The sequence below is a fragment of the Lacerta agilis genome, chromosome 13 (genome assembly GCF_009819535.1).
Source record: "Lacerta agilis isolate rLacAgi1 chromosome 13, rLacAgi1.pri, whole genome shotgun sequence".
NCBI lineage: Eukaryota > Metazoa > Chordata > Lepidosauria > Squamata > Lacertidae > Lacerta > Lacerta agilis.
In genome coordinates, this window is record NC_046324.1 from 50,922,469 (window position 1) to 50,943,733 (window position 21,265).

The window sequence follows — 21,265 nt, forward strand, 5'->3', positions numbered from 1 at the left end:
TTATGTCTGCTCATTCCCAAGTCTATCCCCACATCAACGTGACTTCTAAAAAAAACCCGCTTGAAGATTTGCATTTAAATACCTTATCTTCCTCGCAAAACCCATTTGCAAACACATTTCACCCCAAAGTTCCTATTTCTGAACGCACCGCCATACATTTGCTAAATCTGCAAAAGGTGTGAAATCCAAAAGGATATCTGTGTCCTGATCTACACGTTAGTCCAGGCAGTGGAGAGCAGGTCGGTTTGTATGGTGAGTTCACAAAAATCAAATTCCTTAAGTGTCCCCCCCCCCAGTTTAAATACTGCACTTAAAAAAAAAACCATGGATGAGAGAAGACACTTAACTCCTGCAAACCCCAGGTGTACCCCCGTCACTGCCAGCACAGCACCTATCTTCATCTCCCACTCCCCATCACCCCTCCCAAAAGGAAACTGAGCTTATTGAGTCATTGAAATGGGAGACATTGCTGTATCCAAGGGTGTGCGCATTCTGTGATTGTGCACTAATGCAGAAAGACTCAGTAACCAGCTTTTCTTCATGCAGAATATGGACTGAGACACAAAGCGCAGGACTTCTGACTACTAATTTCAAACGCTAACACTTTTGTTATAGGCAAAGGCTATAATGGAAGAGTTCTTCTGGTATCCCCGTTTGCCGGATGCAGATCTGCAACGTATTTGGCAAGGGATTGGGGAAAGCAGGGTGGCCGAGGGCCCCCAGTTTCAATGGGTCTCTGATACGTTATACACAACTGAGCAGGAAAATCTGCAGATGGAACTTGCGCTAAACCTCGCAAACTTTCAGACTCTCTCCCCCCTCACCCCCGGGAAAATATAGCAGGGTGAAGCTTTTCACCCTGGGCAACTGCCCAAAATGGAGGTATTACTAGAAACAGCTCTTCCCCATTATTATCCCCCCAAAAAAACTGGGTCCTTGAATATGGATGCTCTTTTTTGCCCTCATAAGGACTTTTCCTCTTCCTCCATCAATTTTTTAAATCCCTTTTCAAGCCATCTACTCTGCACGTCCCATGAATTAGATCAAGTTAAGACCACCTGTTAATTAAGGTTGCTATTCTGTCACATGTTAAAAAATAAAAGTCTTTACAGTCTTCAGAACCAGATTTTCTGCTCACACGCATGCTTAGGCAGTCAGTCAATCAATCAATCAATCAATCAATCAACCAATCAATCTCACCAATAAAAATTCATGCAATTAGTCAAAACAAATGGATTGCAGCCCTATACTAAGAACTGTTTACTGCTGCCCAATTGAAACTCAAGCAAAATCGTTTTTAAAAAGGTCTCCTGCAATGTTGTTTGGGTGTTTTTATCACAAGCGCATAGCTCAGTGCTTTAAAAACCAAGTGGCAAACTCCAGTCATGCGCCAAGGGAAGATGGGGGCACGAACTACGTTAACTTTCTCCTTCCAATAAAGAACAGCAGAAAAGTTTGTCCAAATAGAAACAGTTAACTTATTAAACCTTGCAATAATTTCATAATTATCAGTCTGTGTATTTCTAACAGTATAACCACATCAGTAATTTTTGACAGAACTGTAAAAACTACTCTGAAAATTTATTATTCCAAAAATGAAAGCTTCATCTGGTTGTATATACAGTGGACGCTCGGGTTTCGAACGCAATCTTTGCAGGAGGCGTGTTCTCAACCCGCGCTGCTGCGTCTGCGCATGACGCAATTTGGCACTTCTGCGCATGCGCCAAAACCCGGAAATAACACGTTCCGGTACTTCCGGGTTTGGCATGTTTGTATCCCGCAGCGAGATATGACTGTATTAAGATTATACCAGCAAGAATGAATCTTTCTGTAAAAGTTTATTTGATTTAAATCAAGTCTTAATGACTAGTGATTTAAATTGTAACCCCTGCACAAGTTGCGAGTGACCTGCGTTGAGTTACTTAGCTGCTGCCAAAAGCTGCATCTCCAAAACTGCTCGCCTAGTGTGGATTTCAAATCTTACAAATTGGGAGTTTATTTTAGTAAGACACACACACACACACACACACACACACGATTGCTGAGTGTGTGGACCAAAACTTTATGGAAGTATACTGGACGTTGATCTGTTTTTGTTATTTATACCCCACCTTCGCAATCTAAAACAGGAACCAGAGTTGGAAAGGGCACCCCCAAAGGCCATCTATCCCAACCCACAGCTACAGCATCTCCAGCAAGTGGCCGACAGCATCGTACCCTGGAAAGGATCCTCAGGGCAGCTAAGAGCCACTGTAAGATAAGCTAAAAAGTCAACGCAACACATAGATGTGCTAAAAGTCACCCTCGTTGATGAGATTAAGAGGACGCCCTTTGTTGCGGTACCATCAAGGCCAAAATCCGCTTTCGATAGCTCCCCCCGTGCCCACGCCAACAGAGCAGCAAAAAATAAGGGAAGCAAAAGTTTGGTTAAGCGACAGACAGACATTTGTTAAGTCACCACATAAATGCAACAAGGGGTGCGGGATGAGGGGAGCGGAGGGCGAGGAATGCACACGGAAGATTAATCCGGCATCGATATCGCAGCAAAGACGGTTTCATCACAGAGCCAAGCGGACTTGCGGTGCACAAAGGTGGCTAAGTGCAGGCAGACGTTAGACAGCTAGGGGGTCCTCCACATCAGGTTTTTAATTGGCCTGTCCAAATTCCAGTAGCTTTGGGGTTTTCGCTTCACAGTCTTAAACGCATTTGCAGAAGGCATAACAAGCCTCCGTTAATTTTTCCGTTTCCGTTTATATACTGCCGACTCCAGAAATAGACTTTCCATTAGCGACAATAATAATAATAATAATAATAATAATAATTATTATTATTATTATTATTATTATCTATCTATCTATCTATCTATCTATCTATCTATCTATCACCACTGTTAATATATTATTAACTCTGTTCCAGATGGTGGCATTGATATCATTATTTTGTCTCTAGCCGTGACGTAATATTTACTATAATATAATAATTACGAGCCAGTGTGGTGCAGAGGTTAGAGGGTCGGACTAGGGCCTGGGAGAGACCAGGGTACAAATCTCCTCCCCACTTGGCCATGATGAAGCTCATTGGGTTCTGGGTTCGAGTCCCGCATCGGGCATTGCAGGGGGTGGACCAGATGACCCTTGGTGTCCCTTCCACCTCCACAATTCTGTGATTCTGTTGTGACACGCGAACACGGCCACAGAGCTCCTCTGCGAGAAGCTGAGTTTCCGCCTTGCGGGCACCGACCTACTTTTCAAGCAAAGAAGTCGGCGCTACTTTTTTTTTTAGGATAGTGGCCTACTTCTCGTTCAAAGGGCGGGGAGGGAGGAATCCTCACTCAATTTTTGTGCGTTGGGTAAGTAGGAAACTTCCGAGGGGGTAGAAAACGAGGCCGGCAAAGGAGGTCTCGCGTTTTCCCTCGAGGGGTATTCTTTGTTCCCGAGAAACGTCTCCATTCTCACGTTGCCTTGGGTGGAAACGTTCGCAACGTTCGCACCGGATAATAACCTGCCCCCTCTCCAATAATTGTCGCTTTTTCTGGAGCCCTCAGCAAGAAACAGCTGGCTGTTCGTCAAAGTTCAATTGAAATGGGCACGCTTAACTTTTTAAGGAAGAGAAGGGGGAGAACCAGAAAATTTCAGTGTTTTTGTCATCCAAAACCGAAAGGACCACGAGGCTGCCGAGGTTCAAGGAGGACGTCAAAAGGGGGAACAAAAGTGTTTTTTGCCTACCTACATAACAAGGCTCGGGTTCATGCTTAGGGACCTTTCGCTGCAGAGTGCCTGCCCTGCTCCAAGCCAACCGCTTTGCCTCTTGAGCGGAGCGCGAGAACAAACGTGAGGGACCGACACAGACATGGAAAGCGCCATGGGTAGGGGTCGGGGGCGGAGGGGCTGGCCAAGCAGCTGCAAGGAGAAAGCGAGCAATGCTAGAAAAGCTGGGGTTAATTCATGGTTTTAGTAAAATCGGGGAAAGCCATCGGAAACGGCGCTACCCAAATATCCCTTGTCGTAAAGGTCGGAAAGCGCTCTTCCCTCCCTCCCTCCCCTCCCTCCCCTCCCCGCCAAGATCACAGTCGTACCTCGGGTTACGTACACTTCGGGTTGCGTACTTTTCGGGTTACGAACTCCCGTAACCCGGAAGTGTAACCCGCCACGCGCATGCGCAGAAGTGGTCTGCGCATGTGCAGAAGCGTTCTGCATGCTTCACGCATGCGCAAAGCGCGTTTTCGGGTTACGTACAGCGACCCGGAACCAATTAAGTACATAACCCGAGGTACGACTGTATGCCAATAATGCACATTTCCGGAGTTCTGTTTTCATCGCTGAACAAACACATAATTTTTATTATTGTCGTCATTTTGGTGGTGGAGTCCTCTCTCTTCATCTCTCGTTCCCCCCAAACCCTAGCCAGGAAGAAGTAAAAGGAAAACAGGGATATTTTTTTTGACACTTTAGAGCAGGCATCCCCAACTTTTGGCCCTCCAGATGTTTTGGGACTACAACTCCCATCATCCCTGACCACTGGTCCTGTTAGCTAGGGGTGATGGGTGTTGTAGTCCCAAAACATCTGGAGGGCCGAGTTTGGGGACGTCTGCTTTAGAGCAAATTCTCTATTTGATCCACCAGAGCAATGATTAAACAAAATTTGTTTTTTTTTAAAAAAGGAGGGAGTAGATTTCTTCAAGGTTCTATGTTTACTTTAAAAAGCCTTGCGAAAATACAGCTTTTATGGGGCAAGGAGATGGGCTAGATCTAAACTACAGAACAGGAAGGAACATTTCCAGCGTGAGCCAAGGCACACTTACTTAAAAGTCATTCCCCTTTGAGGTCAGTGGTGCTTACTTTCAGGTAAGTGTGCACAGGATTGCAGCTTAATAGAAGTTATGCTAGATATATCTTTACAGGAAAGCCCTTCCCCCTCGGGTTCCATCTTTCCTCTCAATCGCTTTTAATAATAATTTTCATGGTTCTTCAACGCTGCCATTGATTTCATGTTTCTGCAATCCCGTTTTATAGTTTTCTATTCCAGGAGTGAGCAAACTTGGACTGGAGGGTGGGGGGAGGCAGCAGAACTGGATTAAAAGGAAGGTCATAAATAGTCCCTCAACGGCCACAAGCAGGATTCGAACCCAGCTCATCAGATAAAAGTCTTTACTTTGAAGGTAACAGCTGCATTCTACACCTCCCTCTTCCCTCTTGCTGGTCCTTGTGGGATCCAAATTTGAGATCTCGTTCCAATGACCTTTCCCTGCTACAATTATTGAATGAGCTGCTCTAAAATCGGGAAGAAGAGGAGAACCTTGTGGTCTAGCAGCCTAGACCCAAACATTTCTCCTTTCACCCCTCTTTCTTTCTTTCTTTCTTTCTTTCTTTCTTTCTTTCTTTCTTTCCCTCCCCCCTCCCCCTCTTTGCCAAGGGGCAAAGGGCACTAATAAAATTGCTGTTTCTCTCCCCCCCCCCCAGGCATTGCATTCAGATATCTCCCTCTACGCTATCTCATATTAAGTAATTCCTTTGCTCCTGTACATTTGCTGCAAGGTCTGAAATATTCATAATCTGCTTTATTTATTTATTTATTTATTTATTTATTTATTTATTTGAGGGGGGGGAAAGCAGAACTAATAGGGGCGGAGCCTTGAAATTATTAGAGCCCAGTTGGAACCGACAAAGAAAAATAGGTTTCGTTTTATAGAATTAAGCCATTTTGAGAAGCAAAAATCACTAAGCTTAATCTTTTTTTCCTTTTTTTTCTTTTTCCAAGCTACGTCTTTCTTCTTTTATAAAAGTGAATTTGCGGGGGGGGGGGGGCTGGGGAAACAGCCCACTGTGGAATAATCTGTGAATGACAAGCTGTGTTTTGGAGAGGGGGGTGGGAAGGAGAGATGGATGCACAACGTGCTTTTCCTCCTGCAAAACAAAGCGCCTTAAGAGAATATGCAAGCCAGGGATATTTGAATAATAAAAAAGAACAACACAATTTTGTTACTGCATTTTCCCGTGTATAAGACTAGGTCTCCCCCCCCCCCTTAAAAAATAATGTCAAAAATTAGGAGGCATCTTATACACGAGGCCATCTCCCCCCTCCCATTTTCTTAAATCTGAGTCCCCCAAAATAGGGGGGGGAGGCAGTCTTATACAAGGGGGCGTCTTATAGATGGAAAAATGCGGTAGTTCTCTCTTTTTCTTGGGTGCTAAGTCTTTGGGAGCGATGGGGGGGGGACAGCGGAATGGGGCGAAGCAGCAGCAAGCTAAACCCCCCCCCCCACTAGCGAGAGATGCAGCAAGAGAGACGAGGCAGACTGGTTTAGTTAAATACAAACTGGATACTTTTAATAAAAAGCTTGGTACGAAATTTCAGTACAGACATCAAGGGGGCACTCCCACACAACATGGCATCTACCGTAAGTTACAAACCTCCTCCCAAGACCTCTAGCACATGCAAAATAAAATAAAATAAAATAAAGATGAAATTCGGGGGCGGGGGGGAGAAAAGAAGAAATAGCCACATGCAACAGCAGCGATGGCGGCAAGAGATGGAGGTTAAAAAAAAAGGAAAGAAACCGATTTGGGAAGGGTCTGGGTGGACAGCAAAGGCTAAACGCTCCAGGTTATCTTAGAGATCTTAGAAGAGTGAGTCATTAATCAAAGACAGCGGTCCCTTGGTTCTCAAACACCTTGGTACTTAAAACAACTTGGAACCCAAACACTGCAAACCCGGAAATTAAGTGTTCCGGTTTGCAAACTTTTTTTCGGAAACCCGAACCTGCTCCGTTTTGAGTGCCACACTTCCGATTTGAGAGTTACGCTGCGGTCCGTCTGTTTTTGCTATTTATTTTGCGTTTTGGTTTTTGCGGCTCTTTCCGTTTCGTTTTTGTGACTGTGCGGAACCCAGTTCAGCTACTGATTGTGTGACTGCAGCACGTTGTTGATTGCTTTCATTTTATGGATGGGTGGCCTCGTAAGATAGTAAAATTCATGTTAATATTGCTGTTTTAGGGGTTGTTTTTAGAAGTCTGGAACGGATTAATCCATTTTGCATTACTTTCAGTGTGAAAAAAATAAATAATTCCTTCCAGTAGCACCTTAGAGACCAACTAAGTTTGTTCTTGGTATGAGCTTTCGTGTGCATGCACACTTCTTCAGATACCTCTGCATGCATGCACATGAAAGCTCATACCAAGAACAAACTTAGTTGGTCTCTAAGGTGCTACTGGAAGGAATTATTTATTTTATTTTGTTTTGACTATGGCAGACCAACACAGCTACCTACCTGTAACTGTTTCTATTGGAAAGCGCGCCTTGGTTTTGGAACGCTTTGGTTTTGGAACGGAATTTCCAGAACGGATTAAGTTTGAGAACCAAGGGACCACTGTAATAATAGTAAGAGCTAGTGGCACAAGCAGATGTTGTTGTTTTGCAAAAAATAAAATAAAAATAAAACAACCATGAGGACCAAGATGGTCGGCCGGAGCCCCACTCCCTGCTGCCAACACGCCCCTCACTCACTCAAACACGGACACTTGGTTTGGTTTTGGGTTTGTTTTGTTATAATCTAGTAACCTTGATCGAACGAGTCCTCCGAAGAATCGCTGAAGGAAGACCCCTCTCTGGGCAGCAAGCAAAACTGCGGCTTCCTGCTTGCCGTGGCGGCCAGTTTAGATTTGAGAGTCCTGGCGGCACAGATGCCCTTCTTGCCTGCCGTCCTGAGGCCGCCTCTGGCCATCCGGCGGCTCTTGGGGGCCACCACACCGTACAGGCTGGGGGGTCTCGTTCTGGAGCCATGAGAAGACCACTCGTCCTTCAGGGATCCATCGTCTTCCTCAGAGTCTGTATCTGCAGCCAACGTAAGTATTTTGGTTGGATGTTCAAAACAAGGTGACAGAATAATTTGCAGGGGGGAAAGCTACTCACCAGCCACCCCGATTGGCTGGGGCAGCCCAGACAGAAGAGCGGAGCATAAATAATAACATTATTATTATTATTATTATTATTATTATTATTATTATTATCATTATCATTATCATTCCTCGCTTCAGTTTGGCTGCACGCCATTGGAGAAGGCAAGGAGAACCTGACTACCTATCTGTTGCGGGTGTGAAGCAAAATGTCCTTCAGGACCAAGGCCTGGCTCCTAGATTACTGAGGGAGTTGTGTTGATGCTACACACAACTGTATCCCACACCTTTCTAGTAATTTCTGTGGAAAAACCACCACGTGGGGACACCGCATGGTTCTTGGACGTGCAAATGGTGATCGATGGCGCCAGTGTGGGGAGACACTGCGCCATTTTCTCAAACAATTCACGTGGCGGTACTGGAATGGTGTGGGATTCAGACAGTTCGAGGAGGCAACTGCCCCAGCCCAGCAAGGTATGAACGTCTAGGCAGTATATTTGTAAGCAAGGGACATCTTCTTCACCTATACAGTGGAAACCTCGGTCGTCGAGTGCTTCGGAAGCCGAACAATTTGGAACCCAAACACCGACAACCCGGAAGTGAATGCTTCCATTTCCGAACGATGTTCGGAAGTCGAAAGGCTTCCGAGGTGTGCTTCTCCATTTTTTCAACGGGTTTTTCCGACAGCCCTTTGATCCTCGGTTGTCGAACGTTTCGGAAGTCGAACGGTCTTCCGGAACAGATCATGTTCGACGACCGAGGTTCCGCTGTGGAAGAGTCTGCAGAATTCAAAAAGGGCAGCAACGGCGAATTTGCGGCCCTGCAGACACTGTGGGACTCCAACGGCCATCATCTCTCAATATGAAGAGCATCAGAAGACCCGGCTGGAGCAGGATCCTGGCCCATCTCGTCCAGCATCTTGTTCCCACAGTGGCCAACCAGATGCCGGAGGGAAACCTGCAAACAGGATTCGAACACAAGAGCAAATCCCCCCTACTGTGGTTTCCAGCCAGTGGCTAGTAGCCATCGGTAGCCCTCTCTCCTCCATGAATTAGTCCGATCCTCTTTTACAGCTGTCCAAATTGGCGGCCATCCCTGCCTCCTGTGGGAAGGAGTTCCACAGTTTAACTGCAGTACATGAGGAAAGACTTCCTGAATCTTCCAACATTCAGCTCCGTTGAATGTTCTGGGGTTACAAGAGAGGGAGAAAATCTGTTCCTTGTCCTCTTTCTCCTTTCCAGGCATCATTCCCTAAATTTCTGTCATGCCGCTATTGGGCACTGCGTGGCTGGGGCTGCTGGGACATTTGGAGAGCTGTTGGTCCCTCGACCCAGCGGAAGAGGCAAGACTGCGGGATCAGCCAAAAGATCTCTCTCGCCCTCTGAGAAGCACACAGGCAGAGCCTCCCTCTCCCACCACGGTTGCCCATTAGTGGGGATCCAGAGGCAAGATGGCGGCCGATCGCCATTCACAGATCTCTCCAGCATGCCAAATGCTGAACGGAAATCCATCCAACATCCTGATGGAACTCCTTTCTAAGATCCCTATGGTCTGATCTATTTGCCCACACCCCCGTGGTGAAGCAGGGCTCCGTCGCTGCCACTATGAGCCTAGAGAAGTTGGTCCAATATTCGCCAGCCTGGTGCTCTCCAAAGGCTGACGGACTCCAGCTCCCATCAGCCCCGGCCATCATGGGTCAAGGGGGTGGCAGTCCAAAAACAGGTCGGATGAAGCAGGATTAAACCTTTACAAAGCCCATCAGAAACGCAACAGCTGAGGAAGGGCAGAAACAAACAAGTTACTTACTGTACGAATAACTGCTATCTTCGGATATTGCTGGCGAAATGGATGCCTTCAGGTGACCCTTGAGCTTCAGCCCCAACTCCATCTTCTTCATTTTGGCAGCCATTTTGTTTTTACCTTCTTTGGGCTCCTTCAGCGAGTAGCTCAGTGTTTCGGCCAAGCTCCTCTTCTCGCCCCTGCCGAGCAAGGCCTCGTGGGGAGAGGCGTATCTGCCGCCGTAACAGCCGCCATTTCTCGGCCTCCCCGCGGGGCCGTCGGCAAACTTAAAGGGGGATTTCAGCTTGCTGTGCCGGCCGAGGGAGAGCGCTTTGTCAAGCTTGCTCACCAGCTGCTCCTGCTCAGATGCCAGCTTCTTCTTCTTAACCTTCAGCTGACGAAGAAAAGGAGAGAACGCAACACGGGTGAATTCATGGCACAGGCGTCTCCGGTTTGGCCCTTCTGACTACACTGAGGCGACTTTTGAACTTTCTGCCTTTGGGACAACGTTTCTTCACCGAGGAACCCTTAGATGTCGGTCATGGGACCCAAGAGCAAGACGAGGAATTTGGGGGCATGAACTTGGGCACGGCTCATGCATGGCACCTGCCGCTCCTAATGGACCTCGCCCAAAAACCTACATGGCCTGAGAACACCTACACTTCGCCAAGGAAGATGGATAATGGTCAGCAAGGAGCCTAGTCCTCCCTGGACCAGAATGGGGTAACTGTGCCCCTGAAGGACCAGGTGCGCAGCCGGGGAGTCATTCTGGACTCACAGCTGTCCATGGAGGCGCAGGTCAATTCTGTGTCCAGGGCAGCTGTCTACCAGCTCCATCTGGTATGCGGGATGAGACCCTCCCTGCCCTTAGACTGTCTGGCCAGAGTGGTGCATGCTCTGGTTATCTCCCGCTTGCACTACTGCAATGCGCTCTACGTGGGGCTACCTTTGAAAGTGACCCAGAAACTGCAACTAATCCAGAATGCAGCAGCTAGACTGGTGACTGGGAGCGGCCGGCAAGACCACATAACACCGGTCCTGAGAGATCTACATTGGCTCCCAGTACGTTTCCGAGCACAATTCAAAGTGTTGGTGCTGACCTTGAAAGCCCTAAATGGCCTCGGTACAGTATACTTGAAGGAGCATCTCTACCCCCATCGTTCAACCCGGACACTGAGGTCCAGCTCCGAGGGCCTTCTGGCGGTTCCCTCCCTGTGAGAAGCCAAGTTAGTTACAGGGAACCAGGCAGAGGGCCTTCTCGGTGGTGGCGCCCTCCCATCAGATGTCAAGGAAATAAACTACTATCTGACTTTTAGAAGACATCTGAAGGCAGTCCTGTTTAGGGAAGTTTTAATTCTTTGACTTTTTGTTGTTGTTTGTGCTGGAAGCCACCCAGAGTGACTGAGGCAACCGAGACGGATAGGCAGGGTTTAAATAATAATCAAAAGTATTAGCTACCAACCTCGCTGGAGAAGTTTGCCAGCACGTCCTGCTCATCCCAGCTGCGATTCCGTCCTCTCAGCTTCCCGCTCCCGCTCTCCGCATCGTCCTCTTCCAGGAGGAGCCCCCTGTGCCTTTTCCTGGTTCCTTCGCCAGCCTCAGAGTCTTCAGAGAGCAGCAAGGATTTGCCCAGCCTGTAAGCCAGAAAGGAAATATTTGGTGACCGGACCTCCCTTTACCTTCCCTCGCAGGGTCACGGGAGACAAACTGTAGATCCCCCTCGGGATCTGGCGCTTTGGTGGCGACCGGTAAGAGTGACAGGAGAGCTGTGGCTAGAGAGTTCCTGAAAACAAAGGAGCGGCGGTTATTTATGACATTCGGTAGATCCGGCAGGATGGAAAGCCGTGGAGACGTCGCTCTGTGTTTCTGCAAAGTTGAGGGCAAAAGCAAGGTAAAAGCCCCCTAGAAGGATAGAATAGTTGAGCTGGACCCCTTGCTGAAATTCACACTTTGCAATTGCAATGCTATTTTGTCTTCCTTGATCGCAAAGATCACCTCCTTGTCAATATAGTCTTGTTACAGCCATACAATCCTATCAAATGGTACCTTGGTTCTCAAACGCCTTGGTCCCCAAACACCAAAAACCCAGAAGTGTCCCGGTTTTCCAACGTTTTTCGGAAGCCAAACACCCAAGGCGGCTGTCGGCTATTGTTTCCTGGGCGCCTGCACCAATCAGAAGCCGCGCCTTGGTTTTCGAACATTTCGGAAGATAAACAGACTTCCGGAACGGATTAAGTTTGGCGCTTTTGTTTTTGCTATTTATTTTGCGTTTTCGTTTTTGAGGCTTTTTCAGCTAATTTGCTTTTGTGACCGCGTGGGACGCAGTTCAGCTACCGATTGATTGATTGATTGATTGAGTGACTGCAGAAATGGATAAATCCAAACAATGGCTATCAGCAGTGCAGGGAAGAAGAAAAAAATGTAATTTTAATTTTTATCATCTACAATACTGCCTTATTTATTTTATAGTACAGTACATTGATTGTTGCTTTCATTTTATGGATCAATGGTCTCGTTAAGATAGTAAAATTCATAGCAAAATATAAAATCAAAAAATCCTTCCAGTAGCACCTTAGAGACCAACTAAGTTTGTTCTTGGTATGAGAGTGCATGCACACAAAAGCTCATACCAATAACAAACTTAGTTGGTCTCTAAGGTGCTACTGGAAGGATTTTATTTTTTATTTTGTTTTGACTATGGCAGACCAACACGGCTACCTACCTGTAAGTAAAATTCATGTTAAATTGCTGTTTTAGGGGTTGTTTTTAAAAAGTCTGGAATGGATTCATTCATTTTGCATTCCTTTCTATGGGAAAGCGCGCCTTGGTTTTGGAACGCTTTGGTTTTGGAACGGACATCCGGAACGGATTAAGTTTGAGAACCAAGGGACCGCTGTAAATAGAGAGTTGGGGTACCCCCAAAGGGTCATTGACTCCCACCCCCTGCAATTCAGGAACCCCAACTAAAGCATCCCGGACAGATGGGCAGCCCATCTCGACTTAAGAAATCCCCAGCGGAGAAGAGCCCACTTTGTAGCACTTTTTGTGGATGTTACACAGAACGGCGCCCTTGCATGCAATTTTGATTTCACCCCTTGCCTCTTTCTTTTTTCCAGCCACTCTTGGGCCAGTATGGCTTGGTGCTGATCCGCTGGGCGCTCCCAGCTGTTTCACCACTGTTCTTCCCTCTTGCAAAGTTACTACCGCTAACCACATTTCAAAAAAGTTCTATTACGCTTTTAACATGTTGCGAGCTGCCCAGGGTCCTGAAAAACCGAACGCTGGGGATATAGGAAGGCTTTTAATAAATTAAAAGAGAGGGGGCCAAGCCAACAGTGTGTGCAGATTTGCCAGCACCAAAGCCTAGCTCAAGTGTGATCCTGGCTAATTGCTGGAGCTGGAGAGCTGAGCCAGAGTTAGTGAGAGTGCTTCAGACTGAATCCTAGATAGATATACCTAGATATACCTGAAGGAGCGTCTCCAACCCCATCATTCAGCCCGGACACTGAGGTCCAGCGCCGAGGGCCTTCTGGCAGTTCCCTCCCTGCGAGAAGCCAAGTTACAGGGAACCAGGTGGAGGGCCTTCTTGGTGGTGGCACCCTCCCATCAGATGTCAAGGAAATAAACAGCTATCTGACTTTTAGAAGACATCTGAAGGCAGCCCTGTTTAGGGAAGCTTTTAATATTTGATGAATTATTGTACTTTAATATTTTGCTGGAAGCCGCCCAGAGTGGCTGGGGAAACCTAGGGTAGGGGTATAAATAAATAAATTATTATTATTATTATTATTATTATTATTATTATTATTATTATTGAATCATAGAACCGCAGAGTTGGGAGGAATGCCATGGGTCACCTAGTCCCTGCCATGCAGGAATCTCAGCTGAAGCATCCTTGACAGATGGCCATCCAAGCTCCGTTGAAGGAGAGTTATGAAGCCCCACAAAGGTGAACATCCTGCTCTGTTGGGTCAGGCAAGGACAGAAAGCTGGGCTCCTAAGCTTTTACACCAGGTTTATCCAACTGCATCTGGCAAAATTCCCTTCTGCACCTCAAGGGGGCGCTGCCAAGGCTTGGGCACAAGCCAAAGTCCACAGAGTTCCAGGTTCGAGACCCGGAATTCTGGGCAGCCGTCCAGTGTTAGTCCACAGAGCTGACTATTGCTAACCCCCAATTATTTTAAAAAAATTGTCCAGTAGCACCTTAGAGACCAACTAAGTTTGTTCTGGGTATAAGCTTTCGTGTGCATAGGGCTTGCCGATCGGAAGGTTGGCAGTTCAAATCCCCACAATGGGGTGAGCTCCCGTTGTTCGGTCCCAGCTCCTACCCACCTAGCAATTCAAAAGCACATCAAGTGCAAGTAGATAAATAGGTACCGCTCTGGCGGGAAGGTAAACGGCGTTTCCATGCACTGCTCTGGTTCGCCAGAAGCGGTTTAGTCCTGCTGGCCACATGACCCGGAAGCTGTCTGTGGACAAACGCTGGCTCCCTCGGCCTATAGAGCGAGATGAGCGCCGCAACCCCAGAGTCGTCCATGACTGGACCTAATATTCAGGGGTAACTTTACCTTTTCCTAAGGTGCTAATGGACAATTTTTATATATATTAACTGTGTCAGACCAAATTACCTACCTGAATCCCCAATTATTTTGTCAATGGGGAGCTGGCTGGCAGCTGTTGCAGCAAAGGAACAGGGGGCTCCGCCAGAGGCGTTGGTTTAGGGCACCCCGGGAGCAAAAATCCCAAGGAGAGGTAAGCCTAATTCAATAAATTGTGCCTCAGGCAGGAGAAATTCTGCAGAAAATAAATAAATCACATTCTTGCAAATGTTATTCCAATCCAGCTGCTTAAATTTAGCACAGCAGAACTCTATTCTGAGCTAGCAGGGAGCAGAGCAAGACATTCTGCAGGGACCTTATCCATAATTAAGTTCGGCCACTCCCGGGACACTATGTCCTTGGCGCTTTGAAACGGCAATTAAAAGTTCTCTGATGAAACGATCATAATCTTGCACCATCAAGAACAGCTGATTCTCTGTTTATTTGGCTTTTGCTGGTCACAGGCGAGGGGAAAGGGGGGCTCTGCTCTCCACCCCCGATATACTGAAATTGGGAAGGCGACGAGATGTTGAAAGGCAGTCTAGAAATATTGCGAATAAACAAACAACCCCTGCTCTGACTTTCAAGATTCCACCAGGCATTTACACACCTCCAGACTTTGAAAATCTACAGTGTGTGTGTGTGTGTTTGTGTACACATAAATTCTCAAGATGTTTTAATTCAGCATTTGGTACCCATTTCTGCATCTGCACAGAATGGCTACAAAGTATATATATATCTCTGGGCCAGGATTGTGTTCATAAGAGACCTGCCGGGGCCCAGGAATTCAGCGGCAGAAAGGCAGCTTGGAGATCTGAGGCCACATGGGTAGGCAATATCTGGTTTTCAACACTGTGATACTATCACCAGCTAAATGTTGTGATGTATATCGCTATGTCACGATGTCTGAAATCAGGATGGTGTTATGTAGAGTTATGTCTGGGGGGTCTTGAAACCCCTTTGCTCCCCCCCCCATGTTTTGATCCAGACAGAAGCTATCCTGAGACCCACCAGCAGTTTCTTTTCTTTTGGGGGAGGCCTTTCAAAGCCGCAGATTCAGCTGCAAGGGGGCACTGGGGACACCTGCAAACTAAGGGGAAATTTATATAAACCACAGAGCCTAGGGCTTGCTCATCAGAAGGTCGGCGGTTCAAATCCCCGCAATGACGGGGTGAGCTCCCATTGCTCGGTCCCAGCTCCTGCCCACCTAGCAGTTTGAAAGCACGTCAAAGTGCAAGTAGATAAATAGGTACCGCTCCGGCGGGAAGGTAAACGGTGTTTCCGTGCGCTGCTCTGGTTTCGCCAGAAGTGGCTTAGTCATGCTGGCCACATGACCCGGAAGCTGTACGCCGGCTCCCTCGGCCAGTAACGCGAGAGGAGTGCCGCAACCCTGGACTGGACTTAACGGTCAGGGGTTCCTTTACCTTTACAACCCTATCTTACAGGAGGTGGGTTCATTTCCAAGGGCTCCACATATACACAAAAAGCACACAGTGTATCCACCCACCATGTATTGGGTGTGTGTGTTCGGTTCCGAGGTCCACGCACAAAGGCAAAATTGTATAAAAGCCACCAGAAAAACACACACACACACACACACACACACACACACACATTCCTACCTGTCCAGAGCAGGTTTTGCCCTCCACATCACTTACTGGGCTCTGGGATGTTTGCAAAAGAGGGCCCTAAGGATGCTCCCAGAGACCCCACACCTCTTTCCTGGAAACAGAGGGTTTTCTCAGCCTCTTAAAAAGCTTTCACCCCCCAATGGTGCATGCCCCCCCCCTGTTCTCCAATTATTTAGTTTTACCACCATCCTCACAAAGCTGCCATCGTGTTAAGTACAGGCAAGCGCAAGTTGCAGGCCCTCTGCATATTGTACAATTGCATATTATGGGGTGCCTGTGTGTTTTCAGTTCCAAGACTTCCGCAAATACAGTCGTACCTTGGAAGTCGAACAGAATCCGTTCCGGAAGTCCGTTCAACTTCCAAAACGTTTGGGAAGCAAAGCGCGGCTTCTGATTGGCTGCAGGAAGCTCCTGCAGCCAAACGGAAGCTGGACGTTCGGCTTCTGAAAATAGTTTGCATACCGGAATCGTCACTTCCGGGTTCGCGGCGTTCAGGAGCCAATACGTTCCGGAACTAAGCTGTTCCAAAACCAAGGTATGGAAAGTGCAATCTCAGGCCCTTGGAAGCAAAACCCTGTGCAAGTATTTGATGCTGTTGCTAGATTTTGAGAGGCCACCCAAGTTCCCGTGAGATCTTGCGGGAGCATCCCAGGCCCAGAGAGAGAAGAGAGGGATGCTTGGCCCTTTTCTGGGTGCCCCCCCCCACTGAACTTGAGGGGTTCCAGCCAGCCTTCAACCGCGTGTATTTGAAATCTCGCAACTTAAGTGCACATCAGATGCGGCCGTACTGCAGACATTCCCCTTCCCCTAGTAGCTCTTGGCTATTTTTAATTAATTTAAAATATAACGTAAGCCGCCTTGAGAACCTTGGTGAGCAGGCCAGGTGTCAACACTCCAAATAAATGGATGAATCAATAGTCTTGAACTAAGCGGTATGAAATAGAGGAAGAGGAAGTAAAGGATCTGTGCAGCAACACACATGGATCTGGATGGCCAAATTCAGTATTCTGCCTTTATGGAAACGGGTAATTCCAGACCCCCTCGATGCAGAATGCTGCTTCTTGTAAGATCCCCATCATGTTTGTCCACACAGACATATACAGCGGTACCTTGGTTCTCAAACGCCTTGGTATTTGAACAACTTGGAACCTGAACACTGCACACCCAGAAGTAAGTGCTCCAGTTTGCAAACCTTTTTCAGAAGCCGGACATCCTCCGCTTTGAGAGTTACACTTCCAATTTCAGTGTTACGCTGAGGCCTGTCTGTTTTTGCTATTTATTTTGCGTTTTTCGTTTTTGCGGCTCCTTCTGTTTTTGTGACTGCGTGGAACGCAGTTCAGCTACTGACGATTGATAGATTGTGTGACTGCAGTACATTGTCGATCGCTTTCGTTTTATGGATCAATGGCCTCGTTAGATAGCAAAATTCATGTTAAAATTTCTGTTTTAGGGGTTGCTTTTAACAGTCTGGAACGGATTAACACATTTTGCGTTACTTTCCACGGGAAAGCGCGCCTCGGTTTTGGAACGCTTTGGTTTCGGAACGGAATTTCCGGAACGGATTAAGTTTGAGAACCAAGGTAAACACTGTACACACCAAGCACACTTACACAAGCGCCAGATAGCAGCAATTTTCCCAGGTTTCCCAAACCAGCTAAGCAGACAAACAGCGGACAGGGTTACAAAGAGACGGAGATTTGCAAAGGCACACTGGACCAACAGCAAGAGAGGCAGAGGGAGAGAGCAGGAGATGCACACCCACACTGCCTGTTCAGCCCTTGGCAGAAGCATTAAGGCTCCGTCTTGGCAAAAGACTCAAGGAAAGTAAGAACAGCCCTGGTTCCCCATGTCCAAGCAGGATTCCTTGAAGCCGCTGCGCTTCTAATACGTCCCAGACTCCTGAGCAGAGGCAAAGCAACTTTTTTATAAAAAAAATCCTCCACTAGGGAAGGAAGACGGAAGCAAAAGAAGAATCAGTGCCACGGACAGGACCCAGGTATCTTCTACACAGATCTACAATGGCGACAGTGCTCAGAGGCCAATGGCAGGATCAGGGCCCCACCAATAAGGAAGCGGCCTTGTCTTGTGTGCTGCTCCACTGCTGTGCTACCGATACAACTTCTCTTCCCACCCTGCTTGGCTCATCCACCGTTCCCTCCGCGTGTGACGGCACCCAACCCTTCTGCACGGATGCACGCCACACTCTGTGGCCACGAGCCACAGGCGCCTCGCGCAGCAACCCTTATCCGAGATGCATGCACCTGCCGACTCTGCCCTGAGCTGGAAGAGAGCGTGTGTCCGTGCGCAAGAGAGAGAGAGAGAGAGAGAGAGACACGAAGAGACCCTGCTGCCCACGGCTTTCCCCGCAGTCCAGCCTTACTTTCCACTCCTGCTGTCCCTCTTCCCTCTCTCCATAGGGGGCGACAGAGCGCTCGGTCCATTCTTCCTCTTCCTGGGCCTTCCTGGGCCTCGTCTCGACATGCTTCTACTTTTCTCGTCATGCTTTTCCCTTAAAAGAAACCACACGCTGGGCTGTTAACCAAAAGCGACACGAGCATAAAAATAAAATAATAAAAAATAGAGAGAGAAAGAAGTGGGAAGGAGACCACCGAAAGCCGTTCCAAGAAAACCTAGATCCGTCACCAAACATCTAAAGCTTGCCCTACGCTCAGATCTAACGCATCCAGGAAGGCCACCGCAAATCCGAAACGTGGAGAGCGCTCAAGGCCACGTCCACGAGGCGTGAAGCGGCTGCCCTGCTCTCGATGTTTCTGCAAAGCTCAGTTCAAAGCACACCGATACAGACACCACCGAGAGGGGAACAAGGAAAGCCAAGGAGGCGAGTCTAGGGACAGCGGCGCCAACCATAGGGGGCCTCCTCTGCGGAAAACTTACTCTGAGTCTCTCCGGCGCTGCAGTTTCACCAGCTCGCGCTGCTTCTCCTTGTACCTCCTCTGCAGCTCGGCCAGCCTCATCCGGAAGTCCAGCTCCAGGGGATCCATGTTCTCGATGGCGGACTTGATGGAGTGCATCTGAGAGGAGAAGAGTTGGGGTTGAAGAGTATGGATTCAATATCCCGCTTGATCACTACCCGAGGGGAGTCTCAAAGCGGCTCACATTCTCCTGCAAGTGGAGGAGCGGGGACGCGAACCCGGTTCTCCAGATTACGAGTCCACCACTCTTAACCACATCAATCTCTGACTTTTCTGGGTTTCTGGGGGTTTTCCTGTTGTCATTCTGTCTCTCACAGCTATAATAAACCTACCATTAAAATTGTGGAGTGGTCATTTCTTCCGTCAGAGGGAAAACGGGCAAATTTAGCAGGGGGGTCAAATACTTCCCCCCCCCTCACTGTATATAAATTTAAACAACAACAACAACCGCAGAATAACTCAGAAGGTTCTCTTGCTTCAGCTGCACCTTGTCGCTCAGCGAGTTCTCCCACCCGCCCACAGCGCACCTTGACATCATTGCCGCCACCACCCAACCCCTCCCCCATCGCCACCTTTAAGAGCCGACTCAGCTCCAAATAATTCCTCACCGATTCGTCTTTCTTCTGCATCCAGCTGTACTTTTTGTTGGGATCCAGTTCGCGGGGCAGGCGGATGTTTTTCAAGCTGTCCATAAAGGGGTTGGAGAGGACTTCCATGAGCATCTGAGTGCTGGCAGCTAGCAGGCTCTCCAGGGTCGGGCGGGCGGCAAAGCTCTCCAGACCTGCTGGAGAGGCAGTATGGGCTTCAGTTAGAAGGATGGAGAAGTCTCAGGTTCACAGAGAGAGGGGGGCAGCCCTAAGCCACACACACGTAACACACAACGGCCTGGTTCGGATGAAACAGCCAGAACATGACTTGGCTGTGTGTCACGAGCAGGGGCGTACCAAGGGGAGAGTGGGGGCGGTGCGCTCCCGGCGCCATGTCTCCGGGGGTGACAAAGCATGCGGTTTGCCGGCGGTGGCGCTCCAGCACTGTACAAACGGTGCCGGGATCCTCTGCTCGTGGCTGCAGCCGCTTGTAGAGGATCCCGGTATCGTCCGTGCGGCACTGGAGCGGCGCTGCCGGCAACCCGCTACATAGCGCGCATGTACAAGTTCTGCTTCACCACCAGCTTCACCCACTATCCCAATCTGAGCAATTCCTTCTGCTTTTTCATGGCTTAAAAGCATTTTACTAAAACACACAGTCTCAATGATAGCCACTTTCTTTGGTCTATTGGGTGTTGAGTTTCTTAAGTGCCAGCCCATCTTTTTGCACAAAACTTGATTTCTTTCTGCACCGCATCCTGTACCTCATGCTCATGCAAAATTCCAGTTGGCACCCAAATGTGTGGTTTCTAAAATCGTAAGGAGATTTGCTTGGGGAGGAGAACCTGGATCTGGGCTGCATCACTGGCTGTACAGTGTCGTACGGAGAGGCGCATGCATCATATGTAGCGACGCTGCGCATGCACACTACACAGCAATGTCCTTCCCCCGGGTGCACGTCATATTTGCCGCTTTGGGTGCCCAAGCGGCTTCCTACACCTCTGTTCAGGAGCCTTTCCTCTGATTCCCTCTCCCGACTCTCCTGGGTTTGTGACACGACTACAGTTTGGCAACAAACCAGAACTGGAAGTCCGGATCAAAGCACAAATGCATGGATATCCCTTTTCCTATCCCTTTTTCATAACTCTAGAACCCAGGTTCATTCAGTAGAGCTCAATGGTGGGAGACTTGATGGGCTTCTTCAACTATGGCAGTGGATTCCACATCTTGGGGCGGCCACTGACATGCGCAGGTTTAGGAGAAGTTTGTGGGTACCACGATGCGCAAGGGCACCAATGACTACCAGCCACAATGGCTATGGTCTGCCTCCAAACACCAGGGGCTGGGAACTACAGGAGAGGAGAGAGAGCTGTTGAGCTCAGGCCTTGCTTGTGGGCTTCTCCTGGGCCCCTGCGAGAACAGGAAGCTGGTCTAGGTGAGCCATTCTGAGAAAACTATAGTTTGAGCAAGCTGTAATTGACCTACCGTATTTTTCACTCCATAGGGCGCACCAGACCATAGGACGCACCTCATTTTTAGAGGAGGAAACAAGAAAAAAAATATTTTTCTGGTTTTCCTCCTCTAAAAGCCCTGTTTTTTTTAGGATCAGCTAAAGGTTTTGCAGCTTTTTTTGCAAAGGGAAAACCCTGTTTTTTGAGGATCAGCTAAAAGTTTTGCAGCTTTTTTGCAAAGGGGAAAAAGCAAAGCTCCTTTTGCAAAGGGGGAAAAACAAAGAGGAAAAGCTCTGTTTTTATGGGGTTCAACTCACATTTCTACAGCTTCTTAAGGAAAGGGAGCCTTTTCTACAGTTTCCAGACAGATAATCTAATCAGCCAGTCACATGTAG

At 48.1% G+C, this 21,265-nt stretch overlaps 1 protein-coding gene across 1 annotated transcript in view; it reads right to left on the reverse strand.

Annotated features, from left to right (window-relative positions):
- TNRC18 (trinucleotide repeat containing 18) overlaps positions 1-21,265 on the reverse strand; it is a 135,884-nt gene that overhangs the window by 30,055 nt on the left and 84,564 nt on the right. Inside the window, exons 11-16 of the mRNA XM_033167870.1 lie at positions 19,441-19,613; positions 18,795-18,931; positions 18,280-18,408; positions 11,133-11,304; positions 9,698-10,064; positions 7,557-7,829 (exon numbers count right to left, since the gene is read on the reverse strand). Of these exons, the coding sequence (XP_033023761.1) occupies positions 7,557-7,829; positions 9,698-10,064; positions 11,133-11,304; positions 18,280-18,408; positions 18,795-18,931; positions 19,441-19,613 (1,251 nt within the window). The remainder of the gene's footprint in view (positions 1-7,556; positions 7,830-9,697; positions 10,065-11,132; positions 11,305-18,279; positions 18,409-18,794; positions 18,932-19,440; positions 19,614-21,265) is intronic.